The following is an 18,022-nucleotide window of genomic DNA, read 5'->3' on the forward strand; positions in this document are numbered from 1 at the left end:
GTCAATGGCCAGGGTCAACGGCGGCGTGGTGTATTGCGCAAATATGCCCGACTGTAAGGGCGGGCACAAGCCGGCGTGAGTAGGTTAAACGTTGAGTTTTATAAGGGCACCACGGGGTGACCAGCCCCTCCCCACCCAGCCCCACTTCTCCCACCCTCCACCCAGCCCCACCCTCTCCACCCAGCCCCTCCCCACCCAGCCCCTCCCCACCCTCCCCTCCCCTCCCCACCTAACCCCTCCCTCCCCACCCAGCCCCTCCCTGCACGACGGACACAATAATCCCCTGTGGGCTGGTGTAACCATGAGGTTCCTACCAGTATTATGCCAATGCAGACGTACATTCTATAGCAGTGTTATTCACAAATCTACAGAGGGGGGTCACTTTCGCCGATAAGACGTCAGTGTGAGGGCCGCCACACACTTGAATCCACTGGGTTTGACAGCACGATGGGGTGTTTTTACATTTGTGTATTTCCGCACGTCTGTGGCCGCCAGTGGTCGGTGGGCCTTGCAATGAACAACACTACTATGGAATAAAAACACAACAGCATAAGGATAGTGTGGAAAAAAAACACTCCACACATTATTTGGAATAGACTTTAAGCGAATATCCATTGTGGAATTCAAACGCTCAAATGCATGGAGACGATGACAGCACTTGCAGACGAGGCATACAAACACTGAAGCGCATACAGACTATGGAATAGAAAAACACTACACACACAATGGAATAAATAGACGCGGAATGGGTCCCCTCGCCGTGGTGACCCCACGCGAGTGGTAAGCACCGCGGTGCCCAGTTATGCGCTAGGACCCCTCGCTGGCTTTCATTCAGAGTCGGGTCATGGACGGTTTGCAAAAAAATGTCCTTGAATAAACGTGAGTTTCCCACAACCTGCCTGCAACTTCTCGGTCATTTGTCTCTCTCGCCACGGGTCATGGTCAAAGTATGTGCCAGACTGCAGGCCCTTTGCTCGCTCTTTTAGGATGGGCGTCTCCTCGCCATGGCCTGAACTGGCCCCAGTATCCACCGTTTAGTAATTTAGCTCGGTGGGTGGCGACGGCCATCACCGCGGGTTTCTGTGCATGATGTAGGCATGCTCTATAACATCCGTACTCCACACAGCCCTCTCAATAGGTGCCCATGTGTCCCGCCTGCCTCATGGGTATCTACATCTCGATTCCTATGTTCTAGGCCTCCACACCGTTCTCCACTTGCATCAGGTTTCAATGTGTCCCCCTCGGCGTGTCTCCAAGTGTCTCAGGTCCTCTGGTGTCAGGTCCCCCACGTGTCTCAGGTCCCCCACGTGTCTACACGAGTCCCAGATCCTCCATGTGTCCTCACATGTCTCAGGTCCCCCACGTGTCTACACGAGTCCGAGTTCCTCTCGTGTCTTCACGAGTTCCAGGTCCCACACGTGTTTCCACGTGTCTCAGGTCCCCCACGTGTCTACACGAGTCCCAGCTCCACAAATGTCCTCACGAGTTCGAGGTCCTCCACGTGTCTCAGGGCCCCCACGTGTCTACATGAGTCCCAGGTCCCCCACGTGTCCTCACGAGTTCCAGGTCCTCCACGTGTCCTCACGAGTTCCAGGTCCTCCACGTGTCTCAGGGCCCCCACGTGTCTCCACGAGTCCCAGCTCCTCTCGTGTCCTCACGAGTTCCAGGTCCTCTACGTGTCCTCACGTGTCTCAGGCTCCCGACACGTCTCCATGAGTCCCAGTTTGTGTCCACACATGTCCCCACGTGTCGTCGTGTCACGCCCACCCGCCATCGGCACATGTCACTTGTCGGCGAGCACATGCAGGAGGAGCGCGCGTTCCTCCTCGGGCGTGTGCCCGCCGTGACGCGCGCGCACGATGCACGTGGGCCGGTGCAGGTTCAGCAGGAAGACGAGCTGCTGCCGCTCCCGCCGCAGTGCCTCCATCTGTGAGCGCAACTCTGTGTTCAGTGCCTCCAGCTGCTCCGACTCCTGGGGCAGAGGGGGGGGGGGGTACATCAATCAATAAACCTATCCATTGGTACATAAGGGCCTCTCTCCCCAAGCTGCCATCACCGTTCACGATGTACTGATCAGCACGGTAATGAATACCTCAAGACGTTCGTCCAATAACACTGTGGTCTTCAAAGGAAATACAGTAGAACCCCTCTTAACACCACCCCTGTTAACGACGAATCGCTTAGCCACAGGCCTCCATAGAGCCCAATGTGTTCACTTCCCGACCATTCCCCTGTTATCGACGGGCTGTTGTAGTTATATCTTGATTTGAAGCTTTCGTGACTGCAGGAATCCATACTCTTTGGTTCTTTCGGTAAAGTCACGTAACTAGAAAAATAAAACAAAATAATTTTTTTCTTTCTATTATTGACCTATATTATTTTAATTTTAATATATGTGATATATGATTTTTATTTTGTTTTATTTTTCTACCTCCGTGACTTTACCGAAAGAACCAAAGAGTATGTTGTAGTTACAATTAATATGAAATAATTCATTATTTTACCGTGTTTTTATATTATGTGTTTATAATGTTGTTAGTATCTTTATGCATTAATAGCCACTGCTTAAATATCATAAAGTACGGTATTTTGGGTGAAAAGGGTAACTTTCTATGCTATCGAAACGAATTAGGCCTTTAACGTGTATTTCCTATTCTCGCTTAACGACCAAATCGCTTAACGACCGGTTTCATGGAACCAATTACCGTTGTTAAGAAGGGTTCTACTGGATATAACGTTTCGGGTAATGGCCCTTGAAAGCATAATCAATATTTTAATGATGCGGGGGGGGGGGGGGGAGCAAAGGACGGGGCTACCTGAGTGGATGGGGCCAGAATCAGAGCTGGAGGCGGGGCTAGATGCCGAGTGGGCGGGGCGAGTTATCGAGCGGGTGGGACTTGTTACCGAGTGGGTGGGACGAGTTCTGGAGTGGGCGGGGTTAGTTGCCGATTGGGCGAGACTATTCTATGGGTCTTTCGGTAAAGCCACGTAGAAAGAAAAACAATAAAAATATCACGACGTTTCGATCACAACACAAGCAATCGTCTTCAGGTGAGAGAGGGTCGGGACTAGTTGCCGAGTGGGCGGGGGGTTAGTTGCCGAGTGGGCGGGACTAGTTGCTGAGTGGGCGGGGCGATTGCAAAGTAGGCGGGGCTTGTAGTGTGGGGGAGGGGTAGCAGGGGGGGGGGGGGTTACCACGTGTCCTGGTCGAGCATCCCAGAAATGTGGTGCTCAGGGTTATGGGGTCGTGGTGTATGGGGTTAGAGGTCTGGGGTCTGGTGGCGCTGTCCCCCTCCTCACCCGCTGGAGGCATTCCGTCCGTTCTCGCTTCTTGTTGCGACACTTTGCCGCAGCCATCTTATTCCTCTCCCGTCGCCGCTGCCTCCGTTCTTCCTCCTCAGCCGAGACCTTGACAGTATATGAATACAGTATATATGCATTAATTCACTGACAGTATACATACAGCGCGCACACACTGACAGTATACGTCCAGTAGGCACCGACAGTATATGTGCAGTACACACGCAATATACGCAACACATACCCACTGACAGTATGCATACAGTATACACACACCTGGACAGTAAACATTCAGTATATACAGTATATATACAGTACACACCGACATACATGCATTATACTTATCGACAGGAAATATATACTGTATACATACTGACAAGTATACATACGGTATACACAATCCGACAATATACATACAGGATACACACTCACAGGCAGAATACATAGAGTATACACACCCCAGGTGTGTGTCTGTGTGCACGCTGTACAGGTGTGTGTTTGCACACTGTACAGGTTACTGTGTGTGTATGTGGGCACGCTGTACAGGTGTGTGTGCTGTACAGGTGTGTGTGCACACTGTGCAGGTATGTGTGTGTGTACGCTGTGCAGGTGTGTGTGTGTGCTGTACAGGTGTGTGTGTGTGCTGTAGAGGTGTGTGTGTGTGTGCTGTACAGGTGTGTGTCTGTGCTGTACAGGTGTGTGGGTGTGTGCTGTATAGGAGTGTGTGTGTGTGTGTGCTGTAAAGGTGTGTGTGTCTGTGCTGTACAGGTGTGTGTGTGTGTGCTGTATAGGAGTGTGTATGTGTGTGCATGCTGTACAGGTGTGTGTGTGCACGCTGTACAGGTGAGTGTATATTTAATCCGTCGGCTTTCGCGACCAATATCCATAATACAGTTTTTTTGTTAGATCTCGTGAATATGTAAATGTGTCGTTAACCCTCCCAAACACCCCCACCACATCACTCAAGAAGTGCTCACAAGTGATGCCATCACATCTACCCCTCTGTTTAAGGAACGAAACAGGATTTATCCACAAATCTGGCTGTCGCCTGATGAAGCTCATTGTAATTACTGCTGAATCGTCGTACTCAGATTGTAAATGTTGTGGCTTTGCTCTCCAGCAAACCGGTGTGCTGTTCTAGTGACGAATTGGCATGTTCTGTTTACGTGACAAACCTTACTAATTGGCTGTCGGGTGGTGGCGGGTTTAACGACACATTTATATTTGTACGCGATCTAACCCAAAATAACTTTAAGGTGTGTATGTGTATGCAGACGCTGTATAGGTGTGTTTGTGTGTGCATGCTGTACAGCTTTGTGTGCTGTACAAGTGTGTGAGCGCGATGTTTACAGGTGTATGTGTAAATTTCGATTTAAAGCTTTCGTGACTGCAGGGATTCATCTTATTGGTTCTTTCGGTAAAGTCACGTAGAAGGGAAATAATCAAATAATAATAATAAACATTATAAAATACAATTTGTATTTTATTACGTTTTATTATGATACAATTTTAAATACAATTTGTATTTTATAATGTTTCATTTTTATTATTTTATTATTTCCCTTCTACGTGACTTTACCGAAAGAACCAAGAAGATGAATCCCTGCAGTCACGAAAGCTTTAAATCGAAATTTACAAGAAGAGGTGTATGTGTAGTATACAGGCGTGTGTCCGTATAGTACAGGGGGGCCATATGTATGTGTGCACGTGACCTACCGGCACGCGGGTCGGGTAGGGTCGAGGCCTCTCCACGGAGCCCACGGCAGGCCCCAGCGATGGCCCAGCCCCGGTGTCCGCGGGCCCTAGGCCCTGCGCGGCGCGCTTGCTCTGGATGGCGAGACGCAGGCCCTCCTTCACCAGGGGGGTCAGACTGCCCAGCTCCTCCATGAGCGAGAACGGAGACACGGGGCCCCCGGCCTGCGCGGCCGCCTCCGGCCACTGGGGGCCACCGGGTTGCCCCTGCGGCATCATGACGACGGCGGAGTCGGGGCACGGGGGAGCGGGGGCCTCGGGATCACGGCGGTGTCGGGGTCCGGAGGTCCTGGGTGCGAGGCCGCGGCTCGGCGCAAGGATCGGCGGCAGGTGTTGGGTCGGAGGCGGTCAGATCGGTTGGAGCTCTGCACAAACAACAACAACGACATTGACACCAGATACGAAGGGGATTGGTGACGCAGTGGTTCACACATTGCGATGTGAAATCGTCGACCCCCAGTTTGCAGTCCCTGCTACGGCTATTGACGATGCCAGCAGTCCCGAGTGATATAGGAACCAGTCCTGATGTTCCCTCGCTTCACCAACACGCATTGGACCAGGGTGGTTAAAGTATGGTATGACGAAAGCATTTGTCATCGAAACAACGCGAATTCAAACAACGCGACATGTAAAAATCGTAACTATTCTATACTCTCGCGTATGATGGTCTGCGAGCCATAACGAGAGGGCTTCAGCAGAGTTCGTGTAGTTTTGCTCTTCGTTCTCCTTTGAAAGAGCGCAGACTACAGCAGCGTTGAACTCTATCGTCCATGGTTTGGGTTGCATGCCTACACTCGCATTATTGTGGCTTGTCTTTAATAGTCCATTCATTAAGGACTTGTGCTCATCGGCCTGCCGTCGATGTCGCACTGGTTGCGACACTCCTCGAAGACACCGGCGTTCCATCAACCGCATCAGAACATCAACTCGAACTAAAGTGAGGTTGTTCCGGTAAACACCTGAATTCCATGTCATCGAAGCGAACGAGCGTAACCAGGGACATCGTCGAACGATGTCAAGTCTCCGTTTCCACCGCGCAAAACACGCGCGGCGCGCGGCGTTCTGCGCGTAAAGCTCCGGGTGGTCACGCGGCGCTCTGCAAGCGGCGGAGTGGTGCACAAGCAAATCAAGTGCACGATCGAGGGAACACGTGCGTGTGTGTATGTGTGTGCGTGTGTGCGTGTGTATGTGCGTGCGTGTGTGTGTGTGCGTGTGTGTGTTTGTGTGTGCGTGTGTGTGTGTGCGTGTGTGTGCGTGTATGTGTGCGTGTGTGTGCGTGTGTGTGTGCGTGTATGTGTGTGTGTGCGTGCGTGTGTGTATGTGTGCGTGTGTGCATGTGTATGTGTGCGTATGTGTGCGTGTATGTATGTGCGTGTGTGTATGTGTGCGTGTGTGTATGTGTGTGTATGTGTGTGTGCGTTTGTGTGTGTATATGTGCGTGTGTATGTGTGCGTATGTATGTGTGTGTGCGTGTGTATGTGTGCGCGTGTGCACGTGTGCGTGTGTGTGTGCGCGCGTTTATGTGTGTGCGTGTGTATGTGTGCGCGTGTGCGTGTGTGTATGTATGTGTGCGTGTGTGTATGTATGTGCGTGTGTGTATGTGTGCGTGTGTGTATGTGTGCGTGTGTGTATGTGTGTGTGCGTGTGTGTGCGTGTATATGTGCGTGTGTATGTGTGTATGTGTGCGTGTGTGTATGTGTGTGTGCGGGTGTATGTGTGCGCGTGTGCACGTGTGCGTGTGTGTATGTGTGTATGTGTGCGTGTGTGTATGTGTGTGTGCGTGTGTATGTGTGCGCGTGTGCGTGTGTGTATGTGTGTGCGTGTGTGTGCGTGTATGTGCGTGCATGTGTGCGTGTGTATGTGTGCGTGCGTGTGCGTGTGTATGTGTGCGTGTGTGTATGTGTGCGTGTGTATGTGTGCGTGAGTGTATGTGTGCGTGTGTATGTGTGTGCGTGCATGTGTGTATGTGTGCGTGTGTGCGCGCATGCGATGCATGTGGTAGTGTAGCGGTTAGCGCGCTCCACTACGAACCCAGAGACCCGAGTTCGTTCCCCGCTCTCGGCCAACACCAGTGACGATTAATTTGAACCGGTTCTGGGCCTCCCCTAGGTCGACTCAGCCTCAAATGAGTACCCGGTGTGGTTCGTAAACATTTCCACTAGGAAGACAAAGCGGCAGGGCGTTGTGCTGGCCACCCACCCCCTCGTGTGCCGTGTCGGACTTTATAGGTGCTCGCTAACAGCACTTGCCCCAACAGTCTGTCAAGACTATACGGGGGGTCTTGTCTTGCATGCCATGCAAACCACAACCACGCGTCCTATATGACGACAGTCCACTTAATCATTGGAGGGGGGGGGGGGAGATTCACTTAACTCGCTCAAAGCAAAACTGGGCTGTGGTTTTACTTTAAAAAGTTGATCAATGTTTGCCCCGATCTCCATAACGGAATTGTGCCTCTGTGGCGCCGTGCACTGTGATTTGAGTAAAAGTCCGTAACGTGTTGCTTCTGGAACTTTACATGACACGGGCAACAACGTAACTACGCGCTTGATAATATCTCGTGAAAAACAATCAGCAATGATCCAGTCCAACACTCGTCACTGAACCCATCGCCACACGCGCCGCCAATCCTCTACGCGACAGTTCTTATCGCACACATTACAGTATATACGATACAGTATATACTTTACAACTGCTTTTGTGTTTAGTTTGTTTGGTACGTACGGTGCGAAATAAGTTGAACATACGACAGTACACTATACTGTATGCGTGCCATGAAGTTGCACACTTTAATGAATGTGTACAGCAACAGGTTCATTACAATAATTGCGGTGAATTAATTAATTAATGGGAAGGTTAACCTGCCGAAACGTCGGCAACTGTGAAATAAACCCTGCAATTTGTTGTGCACATTTATTTATAACATGTTTATAAACCGTGGAAATTATTTAAGTTAATCATAAACGGATCGCAATGATGCATCATGCACACCCTATTCTGTGTACGTGTGTGTGTTCATTTGTATGTGAGAGCGGTGCACTACGAACCCGGCCACCCGAGTTAGATTCCTGCTCAGGGCCAACATCGGTGACGATTATCTGAACCTGTCCTGGGCCTCCCCTGGGTCGACTCAGCCTCAAATGAGTACCTGGTGCGGTGCGTAAAAACATCGCCAATGGGGAGACAAAGGCGGCTGGGCGTGGTGCTGGCCACCCACCCCCCTCGTGTGCCGTGCTCGCTAACAGCACTTGCCCCAACAGTCTGTTGAAAGGTGTATGTGATAATCGATGTCTTTGTGTGTATATATGTGTGTGCTTACGTAGTGTGATTGTGCTCGCTAATAGCATCTGCCCCAACAGTCTGTTAAAAAGCTGAAAGGGAGATCTTTATCTTTGAATGTGTATGCGTGTGAACACGTGTCAGTGCTGTACACGTGTGCTTCACCTCTCCCTCCTCCTCACCCGGGCGGCCCCGCAACCTAACGCGCGACCTGGGCGCGTTAGGTTGCATACGAACGTCGCGCCATGTAACCACGCGCACGGTGAGAGCGCGACTCCTGTCGTGACACAGGGCCTCGCGAAGGATCACCCATTCCTAACCCAACTGACAGCGAATACTCTCTAAATTGAAATTCAGTTCCTAAAGAAACTCCCAGTACGTTGAGTGAAACGTCGGACATCATTATGAGCAACACTCGGATAGCTGTCCTGTTAAATATATTCGTCCATAACAATACCTCTTCGTGTGCTTTAATGAAGGGCCGAAACGTTATCTCGTACCTACTTTTCTGGTGAAGGCCGCAGTGTTATTGTTTTTGTTTGTTATTTGTGCCAACGCAGTGATCACCAAATAATAATTAGTTTAACTTTCATTTTAAGGTCGTAAGTCTCAAGGTATTATTCTGTGTGTGCGTGTCTCGGGGTCACGACAACTCTCGTGAACGTGACTCAAACCGAGTGAGATTTTAGTCGGAGGTGGTGATGATGTGCTACCCTTGCCCGATGGAAAATCGACGAAAGCGCTACAAGAAAACGGTGCTCAATTGACAAGAAAGCTGCACAGTGGGTTAGCAGCCCCCTCCAATGGAACCTGCAGAGCTGCGCCGAGTCTCAAGGCACATCTCAAGAGGGTCCTGCCCTGAGATGTTGGAGTGCAAACTCGTGTCTTTGTCGAGGAATACTTCTCAATTCATCATCATCAACCATGATTTATCCACTGCTCAGCGAACGTCTCTTCCAGCTCCTGCCATCTATCACGGCCCTGCGTTGATGTAAAAATCCACCTAAGCGCCTGCATACGATATTACTTTATCGCTCCATCTCCGCGGTGGATGTAAAACCCGGGCGCGTTTCCTCCCTCACTCTGTCAATCGTCTCGACCAGCCACCATCGTCCATGCTGGCGTTCATTTTACTGTGAGATCGAGGAGGCTGCTAATCTCTGCGTAGCTGCGCTTCTGGTTGTTGCACAAAGTCGCATCTGATGTTTCGCCGCGCTAATTTCATCCCAGGTCTCCCTTGAGAGAGGTGGTTTCAGTGGGATCTCACCTGCTCAAGCACACATCTCGTATATCCATTAACCTCTACACGTGACCACGTCAGATTGTAATCGTTTTCTGTGAGTTGGGTTAAGAATGGATGATCTTTCGCGAGGTTCGATGTCGCGACAGGTGTCGCGCTCTCTCCGTGCGCATGTTTACATGGCGCGACGTCAGGACGCGACCCCACGCGCCCAGGTCGCGACACGACGGGGCCGCCCGCGTGAGCGAGTAGGAGGTGAGCGGGTGAGGAGGAGAGAGGAGGAGGAGACGCGGAAAGGTGAAGTGACGGCGGAACACACGTGTAGTCTGAACATACTTTAGGTGTAAGAGCTGTTAGTGAGCACCTATGAAGCACGGCACTGTACAAGAGGTGTGGCCAAAACCGCGCCCGGCCGCCTTTGTCTTCCCAGCGCTGATGTTTATACACCGCACAAGGTGCTCATTTAAGAGTTTACCTAGGTGAGGCGCAGGACCGGTTCAGGTATCAATCAGCACTGTCGTTAGCCGTGGCTGGGAATGGAAATAACACCACCGCTCCCCGTAAACACACACAGACTCGCATCGTATACCGAGAGGGAGAACTCCATCAAGCAGTGGATAGACCATGTCTGATCACATAATAACTGTATGCAATGATGTCCATGTACAGATAGTGACATCAGTGGCGAGAGGGATAGAAGCTTGTCCCTGGGGTCCCCTCTTTACAAACCCGCACTGATCAGCGTGGTGAACTATGGTCAAACAACCCCGAGGACCGACAGACATCATCTCGCTGTGAATTAACAAAAAGATGAACAATATTGCATTGTTACCGAGTTCATAGTTAACAATGACAGCACACACACAATGACAATGGGTGGAGAAGAAGAGAACGCGGACCAGGGCACAGCACGAATCACAGCCTGGCACCACACGTGAGTCGATGGGAAGGACACGGCGAGGCGGAATGATGGCCGGTGGACGAGACTGGTGACAGAATGACAGCTAAAGGAGTGATCGCGTCCACGTGGGATGACCACTGCGGAGGTGGAGCCACGATATCATCAGTTAATGTGTAGGTGGATGGACTCTGATGATGATATCAAGAATGAAAGTAGGAGGTAATGAACGGTCCCTTACCTGCTCCGGGTGCACGTGAACGTGAAGTTGCGCTTAGTTGAGTCCCACTCTGTTCGATTATGTTTCGGTCCCGTTCGGCTTGGCTCGGCTTGGATTGACTTGTCTCGGCATGGTTCGGGTTCAGGTTCTATTATTAATTTTTAGCAGGTTCGGGTTGGATAAGTACGGTTCGGCTCGGTCCGACTTAGCTGGGTTGGGTTCCACTAGGTTTCATTCGACTCGGCCCGGTCTGGTGTTGTTGTTTTTTTGTCTCGATCTGGTTCGGCTCGGATCGGTGCCGCTTGTGTTTTTTCTTCTCACCCCGGCTCGGTTCGGTTCCGTTCCGCCACGTGCCCGCCGCGCTCCCCATGTCTCGCTCGCGCCGCGAGCGCGCCTCTTATACCCGGCACGGCTGGCGGTGACGTCATTCTATTTCAGGCGCGTGCGTGAGCGGCTCTCCCCCCGCTCCCTCACCCTTACCCCCCCACTCCCCCGCCCCTTCATGCCGGGCTCCTTTAGCGCCTGACGCAACCGGGGCGTGGGGAGAGTTTGGGGGGGGGGGCTCGCGGATTCCCCAGTAGCGAGGGGGAGCTGGGGTCACATAACCCTGGGTCCCCTGGACGGGCAGGAGCTTCCAGGGGCAGTGGGGGTCCTGTCGGGTAGCTGGAGGGGTTCACTGTGCGCTGGGAGTGGTATCAGTGACAATTATGTGAAACGGTCCTGCACCTCTTCAAGGTCGACTTAGCCGTAAAATGATTAAGATGGTGCAGCGTGTAAACACGAGTTCTGGGGATCCCTGCGTTACTGTGACGACTTGTCACCGCTATAGCCAATTACTTGGTTCACCGACGATGTGAATCGACATGTTCGCGCGAGACATGGGCCAATGTATGATTTAAGGCATTAGCGCAGTGGTGACAGACATAAGTTTGATTTTGTAGCCCTTCCCCCTCCCCCTTCCCCACAGCTAAACCCACACACACTGTGGAACTGTATTGGCCAAACATTCCAATGCTGAGCGCACACAGCATCTGTCAACGTTTGGCAGGACCCTCTTTAAAAGGAGTCTTGAGACTCTGCGCGGCTTTGCTGGGTAGTAAACGAGCGTCATCTGAATTAACAGCTGAGCCTGCCTGGCCTCATTTGTATTTTCATTGTTGGCCCTCAATTCCCGCAATGTTGATCGTCGGCTTCCCGAGTCTAAAGCGCCGGATCTACGGCGTCGGTGTCGATTCTCAGCTGCGTGGCCCTTCCAGACCAGACCCAACAGCCACGACCATCCAGGATCGATCCACTGCTGGACGAAGGCTTTCACCGCAAGCGCTGGAATTGTCGCTAGAGGGAGAGAGAGAGAGAGCGAGCGAGCAGGTCCCCGCAGAGGAGCAGCAGCAGCGGGCACCCCACGCCTCGCGCCCCCTAGCGGCACGGCAGCAGCACTCGCGCCGTGGACAGCGGCATGGGGGGGGGCGTTCGTTGCGCGTGGCTGTGATGCCGAGTGGTGCTGCTGGCTGATGCTGCGCGTGGCTGTGATGCCGAGTGGTGCTGCTGGCCGATGGCTGGGGGTGCTGGCTATCACACTGGGTGGTGATGCTGGTTGTGCCGAGTGTTGCAGGGCGAGGCATGATCGTGCTGGCTGGTGCTGGCTGCTGGCTGGTGCAGGGTGGGGCCGGGTGGTGCTGGACGTGCCGAGTGGTGCAGGGTGGTGCAGGGAGGTTGCCGGTGTCACTCCGCTCGTTGACGTCGCTGTAAATTAATCGCGGGAGATGGCGGAGCGAGAGACACGAGACGGGACGAGGTGGGAGGGGAGACGGTAGGAGGTGGGACGAGAGAGGTGACGAGGGCTCGTGGTGGCCCGTGAAGGCCAGGATAATCGCGGGGGCCCCGTGAAGGCCGGACTGGTGGAAGGTGGCGTGGGCCCGCCCGGCTGGGTGGGTGGGTGGGCCCGAGTGGGGCCGCTCGCGGGCCGCGTAGAACCTTCCCGGGTAAACATCTCGACCATGGCAACAGCGGCGGCTGCTGCTGCGGCTGCTGCTGCTGCTCGCGGAATGGGCTCTTGCCCGCGCCGCTATTTGTGGTCGTGAGGCAATGCCGGAGATGGGGAGGGGTAGGTGAGTGGGACATGAGCGGTTTGGCCTCTCTATGTAATGTGAATAAGGACCATTGCCCGAAACGTCGCCCGAAGCGTCGCCCATTATATACTATTTATTTTTTATGGCCACATCGGTATCGACGAATGTGTTGAGTTTTTTGGGGTCAGGTGGGTGGATATGTAAATGGGGACGTGGCTAGACGAGCAGGTAGATAGATGAGGGTGATGGTCGTGGGTGAGTGAGTGAGTAGGTGAGTGGGCGGGGAGGTGAGTGGGTGAGTGAGTAGGTGAGTGAGTGAGTGCGTAGGTGAGTGGGTATGTGAGTGGGCGGGGGAGGTGAGTGAGTGGGTGAGTGAGTGAGTAGGTGAGTGGGGGTATGTGAGTGGGCGGGGAGGTGAGTGAGTGGGTAAGTGAGTGGGTGAGTGAGTGGGTGAGTGAGTAAGCGAGTAGGTGAGTGGGTATGTGAGTAGGCGGGGAGGTGAGTGAGTAGGTAAGTGAGTGAGTAGGTGAGTGAGTAGGTGAGTGGGGGTATGTGAGTGGGCGGGGAGGTGAGTGAGTGGGTGAGTGAGTGAGTAGGTGAGTGGGGGTATGTGAGTGGGCGGGGGAGGTGAGTGAGTGGGTGAGAGAGTAGGTGAGTGGGCAGGGAGGTGAGTGGGTAAGTGAGTGAGTAGGTGAGTGGGTGAGTGAGTGGGTGAGTGAGTGAGTAGGTGAGTGGGTATGTGAGTGGGCGGGGAGGTGAGTGAGTGGTTGAGTGAGTGGGTGAGTGGGTGAATGGGTATGTGCGTGGGCGGGGAGGTGAGTGAGTGGGTGAGTGAGTGAGTAGGTGAGTGGGGGTATGTGAGTGGGCGGGGGAGGTGAGTGAGTGGGTGAGTGAGTAGGTGAGTGGGCAGGAGGTGAGTGGGTAAGTGAGTGAGTAGGTGAGTGAGTTGGTGAGTGAGTGGGTGGGTGAGTGAGTAGGTGAGTGGGTATGTGAGTGGGCGGGGAGGTGAGTGAGTGGGTGAGTGAGTGAGTGAGTAGGTGAGTGGGCAGGAGGTGAGTGGGTAAGTGAGTGAGTAGGTGAGTGAGTGGGTGAGTGAGTGGGTGGGTGAGTGAGTAGGTGAGTGGGTATGTGAGTGGGCGGGGAGGTAAGTGAGTGGGTGAGTGAGTGAGTAGGTGAGTGGGGGTATGTGAGTGGGCGGGGGAGGTGAGTGAGTGGTTGAGTGAGTGGGTGGGTGAGTGAGTAGGTGAGTGGGTATGTGAGTGGGCGGGGAGGTGAGTGAGTGGGTGAGTGAGTGAGTGGGTGAGTGGATGAGCGCAGTTTCGGGATCTGCGGCCGAACTCCTGGACCCAGAGACCGGTAGTCGTTTGTATCCATCATTAAGTCTAAGCCAGGTTTGCGAGAAACTTAACATTGTTGTTGTTAATCCAAAGAGCTCAGGCTGTGTAAGATCAGTGCGCATTCGTGATGGGCTGGGCTCATAAGAGTGGGCGATAATTGGGAGTGGGTGGTTGAGTTTATAGGTGAGAGGGTAGGTGTGCGGGTGAGTGGGTAAATGAGTGGGTAGGGGAGTGAGTTGGTAGGTGAGTGAGCTGGTAGGTGAAGGGGTAGATGAGTGGGTAGATGAGTGGGTAGGGGAGTGAGTTGGTAGGTGAGTGAGCTGGTAGGTGAAGGGGTAGATGAGTGGGTAGATGAGTGGGTAGGTGAGTGAGTTGGTAGGTGAAGGGGTAGGTGATTGAAATTCGCTTCTGGAGCCTTCACCGTGGGCAGTCAGGGGCAGCCACCCTCTACCCATCCATTCGCCCCCTGCCCTCTTGATGTGAAATCTTGAATTAACTCTTGATTTAAACTCTCTATTTAACTCTTTATTTAACTCTCGCTTCCCCTCCGCCTCACGGGGGGCCACATTTAGCTGCGCTGATTTGAGGTTTTAAAAATAGAGTCCGCGCAATGAGTGTCAGTGCGTGTGTGCGCGTGTGTCCGTGTGGTTTTGTCAGTGTGTGAGTGCGGTCAGTGTATGTACATGTGAGTGTGTTTAGTGAGAGTGTGTGTGTATGTCGGTACTGTAGAAGTGTTCGAGAGTATGCCAGTGATCGTCTGGTTGGCTACGTACGGTACGAATGAAGTTCAACATACATACGGTGTGTGAGTGTATGTAGAGTGTGTGTGTGTGAATCAGTGTGAGAGAGTGTACGAGTTATTGGTGGGTATTAATGTGTGAAGGTGTGTTTGTCACTGGGTGTGTATACGTGTCTATAAATCGGTGTGTGAGTGTATATAAGAGTGTCTGTATGATTTCTCGAGTGTGTAAGACGGTATTGTAGTGGTTATCGCACTGTGCTACAAACCAGGCCACCTAAGTTCGATTCCCACTCACAACTAAGAACAATGGCGAATATTTGAACCGGGCCTCCAGAAAGTTGACTGAGCCTAAACTGAAGTATGTGCGAGTGTGAATATCTGTATGAGTGAGTGTGGAGTGTCTGTGTGCGGATATTTTTCCCTTGGGAAGGGCAACACGTGCCAGGAAATCTGTAGTCAAGGAGACGCATACCAACCACACAACTACACAGCCACGCAGTCACCCGCAGAGCCACACACAGTCACACCAAGAGACACACACAACGTCAAGACAAATACAAAGATCCCCCGTATAGCCTTAACAGACTGTTGGGGCAAGTGCTCTTTGGGAGTACCTATGAAGGCCGGCACGGCACATGGACGGCGATGTTTTACGCACCACACCAGGTACTCATTTGGGGCTAAGTCTACCTAGGGGAGGCCTAGGACCGGTTCATATAATCGTAACTGGTGTTGGCTGTGAGCTTGAATTCGGGTCGCTGGGCTCATAGTGCAGCGCGCTAACCGCTACACCGCCGCTCCCCAGTCACACAACGAGACACACTCACGCACAGACCCACACACAGTCACACACACAGTCACACAACGAGACACACTCACATACAGACCCACATACAGTCACACACACAATTCACACAACGAGACACACTCACGCACAGACCCACATACAGTCACACACACAGTTCACACAACGAGACACACTCACATACAGACCCACACACAGTCACACACCCACAGTCACACAACGAGACACACTCACACACAGACCCACACACAATCACACACAGACTCACACACAGTCACACACAGACCCACACACAGTCACACACAGACCCACACAGTCACACACACACAGTCACACGACGAGACACACTCATACACAGACCCACATAGTCACACACAGACCCACACACAGAGACAGTCACACACACAGTCACACGAGACACAGTCATACACAGTCACACACGTATCCACACACAACCAGCGGAGCACGCGTGTACAGCAATGACACGTGTAAACACATTACCATACCAAGACAAAGATCCCCTCCCCCCAGTATAGCCTCTAACAGACTGTTGAGGAAAGTGCTGTCCGCCGGTACAGCGCACGAGGGGCAGTCGTGGCTAACACCACGCCCGGTCGGTCGCCTTTGTCCGCCAAACAAACGTTGGTTCCAAACCGCACGAAGTACTCGTTTTAGGCCGAGTTGACCTAAGGGAGTCCCAGAGCCGGTGCGCATGTTCGCCTTGGCCGCGCATCGAACTCGGGTTGGCCAGGTTTGTAGCGCAGCGCGCTGACCACCACCACCACCACGCCCGCTTTGAACAATCACAAACTCACAACCGCACAGGTAGAGGGACAGGGGGGGGGGGCCCTGCCCCCCTCCTCCACAGGTGAGCGAAACCGTGACGTCATCGCCGGCAGGGTCTCGATCTTGTCATGACGTCACCGCCTACAGCAGCCTTCGTGGAGTCGGGGTGGGGGGGGGTGATGGGGGGAGGAGAGGGTGGGGATGGGGGTGTGCGTGGTGATGTATGGACATTTGGGGGGGGGGGGGGGCTCCTTGTGGGGGTGATGACGCCATCTCATTAATTATTAATGAGTGGCATCATCCACTCCGCCAGGGGGGGGCACTGTGTGCGTGCGGAGGCCCAGGGTCCCCCTCGCTTACAGCTCCGGGGGGCTTATCCCTGCTCCGAGTTCGGGAACCACTCAATGCACCCCTCGCGAACCGCGTGCCGGGACTAGAACTGTGTTGTGAGTCAATGTGTCCGAGGATCTCACCCCCAACCCCCACCCCCTCCACTGGAGCCCCCGACAAGACACGGATTGTGAGGTGGGGGGGCTTGGAGATTGAGTCACCCCCCCCCCCGCCACACCCCGGTTACGGTAAACGATGACCCCGTGCCGGGCAGGGGCGGGGGGCCTTGCCTCATCGCCCCCCACCGCCCGCCAGCCTCCCCGCCCGTGCCCTGCCCGTGTAGTTGACGCTTGGTTTCACGTGATATGGTTGTGCGGCTGTGTGCTGCTCGCGATGATGTCCGACGTTTCGCCCCACGGGCCGGGAGATTTACCGGGAACTGAAACGTCGGACATCGTAAAGGCGTCAAGTGGCGGGCGAGACCTGCGATCGCTCGACTCGGCTCCTTGAGCGCGGCGCGAATTCATTGCTAATCGGTGCTGGCGTTCGTTAATTGGTGCTGCTGGTGGGACTGGTCGTGGTTGTGGTGTTGTTGGTGGTGCTGTTGGTGGTGCTGGTAGTGGTTGTGGTGTTGTTGGTGGCGCTGGCAACGGCGAGGCAACTGATGTGGATCATGCCGCAAGACGAGATGTGTGAGGATCCGCGAGTGATTGTGGTGGTGGTGGTGATGATGATGTCATCCCATGCAACACAAGATTACCGACCCCGGGCACGTGAATGCGTGGGTTCAGAGCAAGGCAAAACGAGCGTTGAAGCGATGCTCATCCAGCCGTTCACATCTCTGAGCCATTGTTGGAAACTCTACATTCCTATGACAAAAGAGCGACTTTATCCCTCCCCACCACCCTGACACCATCCCTGTAAGGAAGCCCGCGGGGTCGCGTGGCCATCAACCCCAACAGCATGAGACCCGACCCGGGCTGTTCCGGGAACAACGCCTCCCGAGTGTGGCTCCCCACCTCCCTCCCCCTCGTCTCGCTGAACCCTCGTGGGATTATGGGCGTCATCCCGCCGGGCGGTGGTGCTGCAAAGTGCGGCGGTGGCTGCGCACGTGGCCTGCAATCCAGTCGCTGTGCAGGCGGCCAGGAGTTTGTGGATCACACCGATGTTGTGAGACTCCCTTCCCAGTGGGCGCTGAGGAGCCATACCCCGCTTGATACAGCAAATCTGGCTGTGACGGTCCCACCTGATGACGGAGACTTGT

The 18,022-nt window shown here is 53.5% G+C and overlaps 1 protein-coding gene across 1 annotated transcript; it reads right to left on the bottom strand.

Annotated features, from left to right (window-relative positions):
* Window positions 1-1,783: 1,783 nt before the first annotated feature.
* Window positions 1,784-10,794, bottom strand: LOC144941871 (cyclic AMP-dependent transcription factor ATF-3-like). Its single transcript, XM_078868366.1, has 4 exons — window positions 10,711-10,794; window positions 5,017-5,417; window positions 3,301-3,408; window positions 1,784-1,972 (listed from the first exon to the last, which is right to left on the bottom strand). The coding sequence occupies exons 2-4, from the start codon at window positions 5,269-5,271 to the stop codon at window positions 1,784-1,786; spliced, it is 552 nt and encodes a 183-aa protein (XP_078724492.1). The 5' UTR covers window positions 5,272-5,417; window positions 10,711-10,794.
* Between the last annotated feature and the right edge of the window lie 7,228 nt (window positions 10,795-18,022).

Source organism: Lampetra fluviatilis, chromosome 25 (genome assembly GCF_964198595.1).
Source record: "Lampetra fluviatilis chromosome 25, kcLamFluv1.1, whole genome shotgun sequence".
Classification (NCBI taxonomy): domain Eukaryota; kingdom Metazoa; phylum Chordata; class Hyperoartia; order Petromyzontiformes; family Petromyzontidae; genus Lampetra; species Lampetra fluviatilis.